The sequence below is a fragment of the Scyliorhinus canicula genome, chromosome 8 (assembly GCF_902713615.1).
Source record: "Scyliorhinus canicula chromosome 8, sScyCan1.1, whole genome shotgun sequence".
NCBI lineage: Eukaryota > Metazoa > Chordata > Chondrichthyes > Carcharhiniformes > Scyliorhinidae > Scyliorhinus > Scyliorhinus canicula.
In genome coordinates, this window is record NC_052153.1 from 154644414 (window position 1) to 154657613 (window position 13200).

General features: G+C 47.1%; 1 protein-coding gene across 6 annotated transcripts in view; it reads right to left on the reverse strand.

Annotated features, from left to right (window-relative positions):
- Positions 1-13200, reverse strand: part of LOC119970604 (ceramide transfer protein) — a 179923-nt gene that overhangs the window by 117015 nt on the left and 49708 nt on the right. For all 6 annotated transcript variants that reach the window (XM_038805494.1, XM_038805497.1, XM_038805500.1 and 3 more), the window contains exon 3: positions 5561-5677. In XM_038805494.1, the coding sequence (XP_038661422.1) occupies positions 5561-5677 (117 nt within the window). The remainder of the gene's footprint in view (positions 1-5560; positions 5678-13200) is intronic.

Here is a 13200-nt window from a genome sequence, read left to right on the forward strand (position 1 = left end):
GGGGGGGACTGGGTACGGTTGGAGGGGGAGGACTGGGTACGGTTGGAGGGGGAGGACTGGGTACGGTTGGAGGGGGAGGACTGGGTACGGTTGGAGGGGGAGGACTGGGTACGGTTGGAGGGGGAGGACTGGGTACGGTTGGAGGGGGAGGACTGGGTACGGTTGGAGGGGGAGGACTGGGTACGGTTGGAGGGGGAGGACTGGGTACGGTTGGAGGGGGAGGACTGGGTACGGTTGGAGGGGGAGGACTGGGTACGGTTGGAGGGGGAGGACTGGGTACGGTTGGAGGGGGGAGGACTGGGTACGGTTGGAGGGGGAGGACTGGGTACGGTTGGAGGGGGAGGACTGGGTACGGTTGGAGGGGGAGGACTGGGTACGGTTGGAGGGGGAGGACTGGGTACGGTTGGAGGGGGAGGACTGGGTACGGTTGGAGGGGGAGGACTGGGTACGGTTGGGGGGGGAGGACTGGGTACGGTTGGAGGGGGAGGACTGGGTACGGTTGGAGGGGGAGGACTGGGTACGGTTGGAGGGGGAGGACTGGGTACGGTTGGAGGGGGAGGACTGGGTACGGTTGGAGTAGTCTTGTAGTCTATAAAAATCTGGAACCAGCTGAGGAGGCACTTTAAACTGGGTCAAATGTCGGTGTTGAAGGACCAAGTGGAAGTGGTAGGAGGGAGATAGGATGGGGACTTTGGTGTGAGGTAATGTGGTGTGTGAACTCAACCTCCTAGCACAAGAATGAGTTTGCTACAATTTCAGCTGGTGCACAGGGTCCACATGACTCGGACTCAGAAGAGTGTTTTGTTTTCCGGTGGTAGCAGACGGGTGAGAGATGTGTGGGAAGGGGCCGGTGAAATATGCTCTCATGGTCTGGGGGTGTGAGGAGTTGGAGAACTTTTCGGAGGCGGTGTTCGGTACCCCATCAAGGATTCTAGGGGTTGAGGTGAAGCCGGACCATATGGTGGCGATCTTTGGCATGTCGGAGGTGCCAAAGCTGCTAGAGTGGAAGGGGGCCGATGTCGTGGCCCATGCCTCTCTGATTGCCCGGCGATGGATACTTTTGAAATGGAGGTCGGCTATGCTGCTGGGGGTCTCAGAATGGCTGGGTGGAAGAGAAGGAATCTGTACCAATTTCTCATGTTGTGGAAAATCAAATTTGCCCTAAGAGGGTTATAGGAGGGCTTTGAGGTATGGTTGAGGCCGTTCATGACTATATTCGTGGAGCTCATTGTCACAGGGCGGGAGGATTAAAATGGGAAAAGTGTACATACTGCATACTTTGATTGGATATTAAACTTTGTTGAATGTGTTTGTGAGGCATTGTAATGCCTCATGTATCTCTTCGAGATTCTTTTACAATACGTTGACTTAGACAATTGTAGACTAATTTTTAAAAGCCAGCAAGTATTTGGTAAAGACAAATTAAGCTGACTAGCTTGATTTAGAGTTATAATGAAGTTAGAGATGGTTGACGTTGCACACATGAATTTCCAAAAAGCGTTTGATAAAGTGCCAATATTAGACTTCCTAGCAAGGTTGAAGCTCTACTTTCTGCTCCAGTTTCAGCCCTGTACTGCAAAACTGAACCCTCAACATTTGATAATTTTTGAAGAGTGTTATATCTTCAAAGGTAAAGTTCAATCATGTAACATTTAAATTGTCTCTCAAATAACCAGATTTAAGGAGTTTGGCTGTAGAACTCCGAACAGAATACGTGTTCAGTTGTCAGTTGTCACTGCACCACACAAACAGCTAGTGAACTGAATAGCTATGGGGTTCTCAATCTCTTTGCTTGAAACTTCCTCCATGCCTCTCAAATTATAATCCCAGACTCCCTGAGCAAGTGTACAATATTTATACAAAAGCAAACGTTGCTTGTTCTTATATATTTCATGTTTGGCAATTAAACGTCAGTAATTTAGATAGTGTCAAAGACTTATTGGACAGATATGCACAAATTACACACTGCGATCAAGGAATATCTCCACTTCAGTGCAAATAAAACTGACTTTCCCATGGTTAATCCTGCAAGGTTAATTTTTAAAAATTATTTCATGGGACATGGGTGCTGCTGGCTTGGCCAGCATTTTTATTGCCCAAGGTGGTGATGGCAAGCTGCTTTCTTGAGCGGCAGCAATCCATGTGGTATGATGTGTAGAAAAGAGAGAGAGAGAGATCATTGGTTTGGAAGGTGCTGTCAAAAGAGCATTGGTGAGTTGCTGCAGTACATCGCGGTAGGGGCCTCGCGGTAGCATGGTGGTTAGCATCAATGCTTCACAGCTCCAGGGTCCCAGGTTCGATTCCCAGCTGGGTCACTGTCTGTGTGGAGTCTGCACGTCCTCCCCGTGTGTGCGTGGGTTTCCCCCGGTTTCCTCCCACAGTCCAAAGATGTGCGGGTTAGGTGGATTGGCCATGCTAAATTGCCCGTAGTGTAAGGTTAATGGGGGGATTGTTGGGATACGGGTTACGTGGGTTTAAGTAGGGTGATCATTGCTCGGCACAACATCGAGGGCCGAAGGGCCTGTTCTGTGCTGTACTGTTCTATGTTCTATCTTATAGATAGTACACACCGCTGCCACTGTTAGTTGGTGTTGGAGGTGCTTTATAGCAGCTTTGTCTTTTTGATCACATCGCCACCTCTTCAAATTCTTCAGTCCTGCAGTTGAACTTCATGGAGGAAGTCCTGTTTCACCACTGTGGGTTATGATGTTTGAAGACTGAAAATATGTTCATGTTTGGTTTATTATGTGCTTTTACGATAACTCTTCCTATTTTGCAATTTATCTTGCTCCCACTGAATAAGCTCTATTACACCTTATATAAAAGATAGAAAGTATTCAGTCATGTCAGAGCGTGTTAAATTTTCCATTTTCAGAGATGGGCATAAATGCCAGCGCTGTCCACATCTCAAGAACCAAGATACATTAAAAATGCCCCAACTTTCACCAGAATGTTGAATAAAGCATAATACGTTAACCTCATGACTATCCCATGCACACTGTAGGGCTGTGCTGATTCGAGAACGCTACAGTCACATTTTAAGACACAAATGTAATACTTTTGCTCACACATCGGCACATCCCTTAAAATCTTCTATGGACTCCTGCTTGAGAACTCCTGGAATAGCTCATCAAGCAAGATCAAACTGCCTTCCATATAGAGTTTGTATTGTAAAGCTGAAAGATCAGTGCCAGAACTGGAAGAGAACTGCCACTCCTACAGAGCAGTTGACAATGACAATTACATTCTTACTGTGAAGATGATCAAATTTAGTGGTCTAATTGTCCTTTGATGGATAGAAAAACCTCTACAATCATTAGTCTGACAAGCTATCTTCTGAGATGTTTATCAACAGTCTAAGGACTTCACATGTCCATACCTATTTCAGAGGAACATGCACTTGTTAAAGATGGACTGTCGACATAATATCAAGCTGCTTAATGCATCAGTTACAAATAGACTACTCAAGCAACCGCCCTTGACCACCTGCGATTCCAACGACTTGGTAACTGCTGAATAAAAGCCTAAAAACCTTTCCACTATTTTAACAGTGGAATAGCTTCTGATAACAAGGAAACAGGAGTAGGTAATTTAGTCCACTGAGACAATTCCGTAGAACAGAACAAAGGCATGCTCTGAGCAAGATGACATGGCTCCTTTTAGCATTACTGTTTACACAGACACTTTCTAAAGAATACTTACATTCAGCTGCCATCTCTTCACACAATGTCCTTTAAGTTTGTGGGGTGAGATTTAATATAATTGGATGTAGCTCCTTTAACTGTTACCCAGCATGGTGAAGAGATGACTAAATTCTGCCAGAATCTCAAGACTCACCATTGCCATTTCCTCTAGAAAAGGAGACCGACGGCAGCACGGTGGCACAGTGGTTAGCACAGCTGCCTCACGGCGCCGAGGTCCCAGGTTCAATCCGGTTCTGGGTCACTGACCGTGTGGAGTTTGCACATTCTCTCCACGTTTGCGCAGGTTTCGCCCCCACAAGCCAAAGATGTGCAGGCTAGGTGAATTGGCTGCACTAAATTGCCCCTTAACTGGAAAAAAATGAATTGGGTACTCTAAATTTATTTTTTTTAAACTGCACTCTCATACTTAACAAGTATCCTGCTTTAAATCAGTGGCCTCCAAGTGAGATTTCTAATTTATCGTCATGATTACTTTTATACTGCAGGCAGCTGCTCAACAGGAAGGGATTTTCCATGAATCTGCAACGTCATGCCAACTTGGGACGATGTGTATATCCACAGTAGAGTGAAGGGAAATCAGAGGAATCAATGACCCAGGTTGAGTTTGATACAACTTCTGGTAGCAGGAGCAGGAACGTGATCAGGGCTTAAATGGATAGTGACATTCTTGGCAGGCTTCAGAAGGGGATAGAGAAAAGAGGAAAATTGGGGTTTAGAAGTTAAATTAGATTTCACTCCCATCCACCAACTTCCAAAGTTAATTTTTAAACTTAAATCATAGAACCTTACAGCAAAGAGAAGGCCATTCATTAAGCCATGTCTATACTGACTCTTTGAAAGAGGCAATTCAATTTAATCCCACTTCGACTTCAATATTTAAGCATTTAAAAAGGAACAAAAATGTGGGAAAAACACTTTCCACATAAATCCCCCCCTTTTAATATCTTCTAACGTTTTTGTATTTATAATGGTAAGTATTTGTTAGGCGCAACACAATATGGCAGCAGTTATGAGAAAGTGCATGTAAAGTCTTCCTGGTTTATATGCTAAAACTGCTTGTTCTTCAGGCCAATGTATTTTGGCATAGAAACAGCAAAGTTTGCTTCTCTCGCCTTTGGCCCATATCCCTTAATATCTCTGCTGAAAAAAAATCTGCCCATCCCTGTTCTATCTTCAACTGCTGTTTGTGGGGGAAGAGTTCCAAACCTCTCCTGAACAGTCTGGTCCTAATTTTTAGACTATGCCCCTAGTTTCATAATACCCAATCAGTGGAAATATGTTATCTTTATCTACCCTGTCTTTTCCTGTTAATAACTTGAAGACTTTGATCAGATCATCCCTTAACATTCTAAATTCTAGTGAAAACAGGCCTAATATGTGTAACCGACCCTCATAACTTAATCCCTGTAGTCCAGGTCTCACTTTTTCAAATCTACGTTGCACTCCCGCCAAGGACAATATATCCTTCCTAAAGTGTGGTGCCCAGAACTGCTCACAGTACTCCATGTAACAGTTTATTCAATGACTTCTACTAGCTAAATAATCAGAAGGCACTTCCAAATCAGTCAACTAAAAATTCAACTAACCATGGCTGCTTCACTAAATTGTCACTTTCTGGGTTGTTAAAATTCATTCAAAGTTGGCGCTGTACTTCAGCCCCAGTTTTTTTTCTTGGGGGGGGGGGGGGGGGGGGGGGGGGGGGGGGGGGGGGGGGGGAGTAGTTAACAACTGCACAAATACGGAAGTTGAATAAAATTTTAGCTAATCAAAATGTAAAATTCAAAAATCGGTCACTCATCTTATTTTTAATTCAGAACATTAAATCTGTGATTAAAACTTCGGAATTCTCATTTTACCTTGTGTTGTTCAATAGCCTCTATCCATTGATGTCTATGGTCTGGGTCTTGAGCACGGAGGTACCACACACTGTCATTCACACTGATATCAAAGCGACATTCGTCAAATTCATGGGGCTGTGGAAAAGATTGACAGGTCATGAGAAGTGAACTAGATGAACACAAGAGCATGCAAGTTTCAGTTAAGATAGCTAACATTTAATATTTCCTCAAATATTACTCCATAAAAACAATACATTAGTTCCGTAACCTACACAAAATAATAATGTATTTTCTTAAATGGAGATTTTGTAGACCAGCAGAGGTAAGACCATAATTAGTAGGCATTAGTAGGCCAGTTAGCCCAACAAGTGGTTAGCATAAATGCTTCACAGCTCCAGGGTCCCAGGTTCGATTCCCGGCTGGGTCACTGTCTGTGTGGAGTCTGCACGTCCTCCCCCTGTGTGCGTGGGTTTCCTCCGGGTGCTCCGGTTTCCTCCCACAGTCCAAAGATGTGCGGGTTAGGTGGATTGGCCATGCTAAATTGCCCATAGTGTCCTAATAAAAGTAAGGTTAAGGGGGGGGGGTTGTTGGGTTATGGGTATAGGGTGGATACGTGGGCTTGAGTGGGGTGATCATGGCTCGGCACAACATTGAGGGCCGAAGGGCCTGTTCTGTGCTGTACTGTTCTATGTTCTATGTTCTGCTCCACCATTCAATGATACACTGACTGATGACTTTGGTGGCAGCTATGGCGCGAGTGGTTGCACACAGGGCAGCTCCTGCTTCAAGGTGTAGAAAAGACCTTATTACCCGAAACCGGGTGCAACTTTGACGGGAAAACGATCGGAGGAGAGGTTCCCCCGGGAATGGCACGTCTGCTGGTTAGAAAATCCGGCAGAAAGTGAAAGATCGGGCCAAGGAGTTGGAAGAGACCTGTGGCGCAGCAGCCAGTGGAAAGATGGCGACGAGTGAAGGGTCAGTGCAAGTTGGAAAACCCCAGATGGAACAGTTGATGGCTTTCATTAAGGAAGAGTTCTGCCGGCAGAGGAAGATGCAGGAGGATCGATCGAAGGGGCTGTCGCACCGCTGAAGGGTTCAATGGTGAGGGTGGAAAAAGGTCTGGAGGCTTAGGGGTCGTAGATCTGAGAGATCAAGAGGGTACTAGAGTGGTAGCACTGGAGGCGGAGATGGGGCTCTTAGGAGACCTTTGCAAGACGTTGAGAGCAACGGTGGAGGAGCAGGAAAACAGGTAGAGGAGGCAGAATCTGAAAACAGTTGGCCTACCTGAAGGAGTGGACGGTCCAAGTGCCACAAGGTACGTTTCGAGGATCTGGCGGGGCTGGTGTCAGAAGGGGTGTGGACAAGGCCCCTGAAGTGGTCAGAGTGCACAGGTCTCTGAGGTAGAAGCCAAGACCTGGGGAGCCGCTGCAGGCAGTGATCGTGAGACTCCACAAGTTTGTGGTGAAAGACAAGATCTTGCAGTGGGCCAGGGAGAAGTGGAACTGCGAATAGAGGGGATCAAGGTCCGAATATACAAGGACATTGGAGCTGAACTGGCAAAACGGCGTACGGGGTTCAACAGGGCCAAGGCGGTGTTACATTGACGACACATCAGGTTTGGCGTGCTCTACGCAACGAAACCCCGCACTTTATCGCAAAACCCTTTATCTGCCAACAACCCCGAATCGAGCCTTCACCCCGACCTCTGCTCCCAACCCAATCTAAGCCGAATCTCCAACAATGGGATGGGAGCAGAGGCCAGGGTGGAGGCTCGATTCGGGGTTGTTGGCAGATGAAGGGTTTTGCGGTGAAGTTCGGGCTCTGATTAAAGGTTATGTAGAATTGAAACAAAATGGGGGCGGGGGGGCGCATATTCTGGGAAGCACTAAAAGCGGTGGTCCAAGGGGAGATTAGCTCATTCAAGGTACATGTGGATAGGGAAAGGAGGGAGGAATATGAACGGCTAATGAACAAGATAGTTGGGGTACATAGGGTGTACTCGAGGGTGCCCACCACGGAGTGATTGGTGAGGAGGAAACAATTGATAGGTTGGTGACGGGGAGGGCAGTAGGACAGCTGCATAGGGCAAGGGGGTGCAGTATGAATACGGGGAGAAGGTGAGTCGAAGTTAACACATCAGCTACGAAGGCAGGCCGCGTCCAGGGAAATATTGAAGATAGAAGAGGTTAGATAAACTCAGCATGTTCTCACTGGAACAACGGAGGTTGAGAGGCAACCTGATAGAGGTCTACTAGATTAGGAGTGGCATGGACAGAGTGGATAGTCAGATGCTCTTTCCCGGGTCGGAGTCAAGTACTAGGAGGACAATGGTTTAAAGTAAGTGAGGAAAAGTTCAGAACAGACGTGCGAGGCACGTTTTTTTTTTACACAAGAGGGTGGTAAATATATGGAACGCACTGCCTGGGGAGGTGGTGGGAGCAGGTACGATAGCGGCATTTAAGGGACAGCGAGACAAATATATGAATAGGTGAGAGTGGAAGGATACAGACTTCATAAGTGCAGACGGTTTTAGTTTTAGAATTTAGAACAGTACAGCACAGAACAGGCCCTTCGGCCCTCAATGTTGTGCCGATCAATGATCACCCTACTCAAACTCACGTATCCACCCCTATACCCGTAACCCAACAACTCCCCTTAACCTTACTTTTTAGGACACTACGGGCAAAATTAGCATGGCCAATCCACCTAACCCGCACATCTTTGGAATGTGGGAGGAAACGGAGCACCCGGAGGAAACCACGCACACACGGGGAGGACGTGCAGACTCCGCACAGACAGTGACCCAGCGGGAACCAAACCCTGGGACCCTGGAGCTGTGAAGCATTGATGCTAACCACTATGCTACCGTGCTGCCCCCAGTTTAAGCAGGTAGCATGGTCGCCGCATGCCTGGAGGGCCGAAGGGCCTGTTCCTGCGCTGTATTGTTCTTTGTAGACAGACTGGGGCAGGGGATGTGGTGTCGGAGCCAGGGAAGATAAACGATGCGTTTAGGGATTATTATATCCCTAGGCCAGCAGCACGGTTCGATTCCCGTACCAGCCTCCCCGGACAGGCGCCGGAATGTGGCGACTAGGGGCTTTTCACAGTAACTCTCCATGAAGCCTACTGTGACAATAAGCGATTTTCATTCATTTTTCATATGGAGCTGTACAGGATGGAGGTGGGGGTGCACATGGCGACCATGGGACAGTTTTTAGACAAATTGGAGTTTCCACAGTTGAAGGAAAAGAGGGAGGCCATGAGAGGAAGCCCTTGGGGTCTGAGGAAGATTTTGGACAGTATAAAGGGCATGAGGTCCGGGAGGTCCTCGGGGCCCAATGGTTACCCGCCAGAATTCTAGAAGGAGTTTGCGACGGACCTGACGCCACATCTCTTGAGCCGTTGGAGAAGGGGGAACTGCGGAGATGATGATGCAGGCAATGATCACATTTAATACCAAAAAAGGAGAAAGACCTGCTGGAATGTGGGTCGTATCGGACCATATCGCTACTAAATATGGAGCTGAAAGTGCTGGCTAAGTTGGTGGTGGGAAGGATGGAAGGATGTGTTCGGGCGGTTGCAGAGGACCCAGACAGGTTTTGTACCTGAGAAAGGACATACTGGCGCTGGAGGGTGTGCAGAGGAGATTCACGAGGTTAATCCCAGAGCTGAAGGGGGTTGATTACGAGGAGAGGTTGAGTAGACTGGGACTGTACTCATTGGAATTTGGAAGGATGCGGGGGGGGATCTTATAGAAACATATAAAATTATGACGGGAATAGATAGGATAATGGCAGCAGGAGGTTTCCACTGGCGGGTTGAAGCAGAACTAGGGGGCATAGCCTCAAAATAAGGGAAATAGATTTAGGATTGAGTTTAGGAGGAACTTCTTCACCCAAAGGGTTGTGAATCTATGGAATTCCTTGCCCAGTGAAGCAGTTGAGGCTCCTTCATTAAATATTTTTAAGGTAAAGATAGATAGTTTTTTGAAGAATAAAGGGATTAAGATGTTCGGGCCAGAAAGTGGAGCTGAGCCCACAAAAGATCAGCCATGATCTCATTGAATAGTGGAGCAGGCTCGAGGGGCCAAATGGCCTACTCCTGCTCCTAATTCTTATGTTCTTATGTAAATGGCAGGCAGCTTTCTAATAACACAAAGAGGCTGGTAAATATGATCATGACCCCATAGAGAGCACAGGTAATGGCGTCCATGGACTCCGAGTAGACATTTGGAGTGGCTGTACCTGTTTGAGGTTCGGGATGGTTTCAGGTGTGGGCCGAAGTTTGTGGCATGGGTGCGCCTGTCATACGTGGCACCGAAGGAGAGTGTGTGAACCAAATACATGGTCTCACGAAACTTTAAACTGCATGGGGGAACAGGGCAGGGGTGCCCACCATCACTGCTGTTGTTTGCTCTAGCGATAGAGCCTCTGGCAATGGCTCAAAGTGGAGTGGACAGAGTGGTAAGGGATTAAGAGGGGTTGAAGGGAGCCAGGGTGTTGCTATGTGCCGAAGACTTACTATTGTACGTTTTGGACCCGTTGGAGAGCATGGAGGGGGTCCTGGGTCTGTTGGGGAAGTTTGGGATGTTCTCGGGACATAAGCTATATAGAACATAGAACGACTACAGCGCAGTACAGGCCCTCGGCCCCACGAGGTGCCAACGACATGGGAAGTCCAAAACTAAAGGCCATCTAACCTACACTATGCCATTTTCCTCCATATGTTATCCAATAAACTTTTAAAGCCCTCAATGTGGCGAGTTCACTACTGGTGCAGGTAGGGCATCTCCACAGCCTCACCACTTTGCGTTAAAAAACCTACCTCTGACGTTCTGTCCTATCTATTACCCCTCAATTTAAGGCTATGTCCCCTCGTGCTAGCCACCTCCTATCCACGGGAGAAGGCTCTCACTGTCCACCCTATCTAACCCTCTGATCATTTTGTATGGCCTCTATTAAGTCACCTCTGAACATTCTTCTCTCTAACGAAAACAACCTCAGTCCATCAGCCTTCCTCATAAGATTTTCCCTCCATACAGGCAACATCCTGGTAAATCTCCTCTGCACCAGTTCCAAAGCTTCACCGTCATTCCTATAATGAGGGCGACCAGAACTGTACGCAATACTCCAAATGCGGCCGTACACAGAGTTTTGTACAGCCTGCAACATGACCTCATGGCTCGGAACTCAATCCCTCTACAATAAGGCCCAACACACCATGGCCTTCTTCACAACCCTATCAACCTGGGTGGCAACTTTCAGGGATCTATGTTATCATGGACACCGAGATCCCTCTGCTCATCCACACTGCCAAGGAATTTTGACCATTAGCCAAATTTATTCCGCATTCCTGTTTATTCTTTCCAAAGCTGAATCCACCTCACACTTTCTTACAATTAAACTCCAATTGCCACCTCTCAGCCCAGCTCTGCAGGCTTATTCTATGTCCCTCTGTAACCTGCAACATCCTTCCACATCGTCTACAACTCCACCGACTTTAGTGTCGTCTGCAAATTACGAACCCAACCTTCTGTGCCCTCCTCTAGGTCATTTATAAAAATGACAAACAGCAACAGCCCCAGAACAGATCCTTGTGGTACGCCACTCGTAACTGAACTCCATTCTGAACATTTGCCATCAACCACCACCCTCTGTCTTCTTTCAACTAGCCAATTTCTGATCCACATCTCTAAATCACCCTCAATCCCCAGCCTCCGTATTTTCTGCAATAGCCGACCGTGAGGAACCTTATCAAACGCTTTACTGAAATCCATATACACCACATCAACTGCTCTACCCTCGTCTACCTGTTCAGTCACCTTCTCAAAAAACTCGATAAGGTTTGTGAGGCATGACCTACCCTTCACAAAACCATGCTGACTATCCCTAATCATATTATTCCTATCTAGATGATTATAAATCGTATCTCTTATAATCCTCTCCAAGACTTCACCCACAACAGACGTGAGGCTCACCGGCCTATAGTTACCGGGGTTATCTCTACTCCCCTTCTTGAACAAAGGGACCACATTTGCTATCCTCCAGTCCTCTGGCACTATTCCTGTAGCCAATGATGACATAAAAATCAAAGCCAAGGCTCAGCAACTCTTCCCTGGCTTCCCAGAGAATCCTAGGATAAATCCCATCAGGCCCCGGGGACTTATCTATTTTCACCTTGTCCAGAATTGCCAACACCTCTTCCCTACGCACCTCAATGCCATCTATTCTAATAGCCTGGGTCTCAGCATTCTCCTCCACAACATTATCTTTTTCTTGAGTGAATACTGACGAAAAGTATTCATTTAGTAACTCGCTTATCTCCTCAGCCTCCACACACAACTTCCCACCACTGTCCTTGACTGGCCCTACTCTTAGCCTAGTCATTCTTTTATTCCTGACATACCTATAGAAAGCTTTTGGGTTTTCCTTGATCCTACCTGCCAAAGACTTCTCATGTCCCCTCCTTGCTCGTCTTAGCTCTCTCTTTAGATCCTTCCTCACTTCCTTGTAACTATCAAGCGCCCCAACTGAAACTTCACGCCTCATCTTCACATAGGCCTCCTTCTTCCTCTTAACAAGAGATTCCACTTCTTTGGTAAACTACGGTTCCCTCGCTCTACCCCTTCCTCCCTGCCAGACTGGTACATACTTATCAAGAACACGCAATAGCTGTTCCTTGAACAAGCTCCACATATCCAGTGTGCCCAACCCTTGCAGCCTACTTCTCCAACCTACACATCCTAAGTCATGTCTAATGGCATCATAATTGCCCTTCCCCCAGCTATAACTCTTGCCCTGCGGGGTATACTTATCCTTTTCCATCACTAACGTAAAGGTCACCGAATTGTGGTCACTGTTTCCAAAGTGCTCACCTACCTCCAGATCTAACACCTGGCCTGGTTCATTACCCAAAACCAAATCCAATGTGGCCTCGCCTCTTGTTGGCCTGTCAACATATTGTGTCAGGAAACCCTCCTGCGCACATTGTACAAAGAACGACCCATCTAATGTACTCGAACTATATCTTTTCCAGTCAATATTTGGAAAGTTAAAGTCTCCCATAACAACTACCCTGTTACTTTCGCTCTTTTCCAGAATCATCTTCGCCACCCTATCCTCTACATCCCTAGAACTATTAGGTGGCCTATAGAAAACTCCCAACAGGGTGACCTCTCCTTTCCTGTTTCTAACCTCAGCCCATACTACCTCGGAAGAGGAGTCCCCATCTAGCATCCTTTCCGCCACCGTAATACTGTCCTTGACTAGCAGCGCCACACCTCCCCCTCTTTTGTCCCCTTCTCTAAGCTTACTAAAACACCTAAACCCCGGAACCTGCAACAACCATTCCTGTCCCTGCTCTATCCATGTCTCTGAAATGGCCACAACATCGAAGTCACAGGTACCAACCCATGCTGCCAGTTCCCCTACCTTATTTCGTATACTCCTGGCATTGAAGTAGACACACTTCAAACCAACTACCTGAACACTGGCACCCTTCTGCGAAGTCAAATCTGTGCTCCTGACCTCTATACTCTCAATCTCCCGTACCCTATGTAGGTGAATTATCTGGGTTGGCAAGCCAACCTCGGGAGGGTTTCCATTCAAGATGGCCAGAGACAGGTTTAGATACCTGGGGCTTCAGGTGGCGAGAGAATG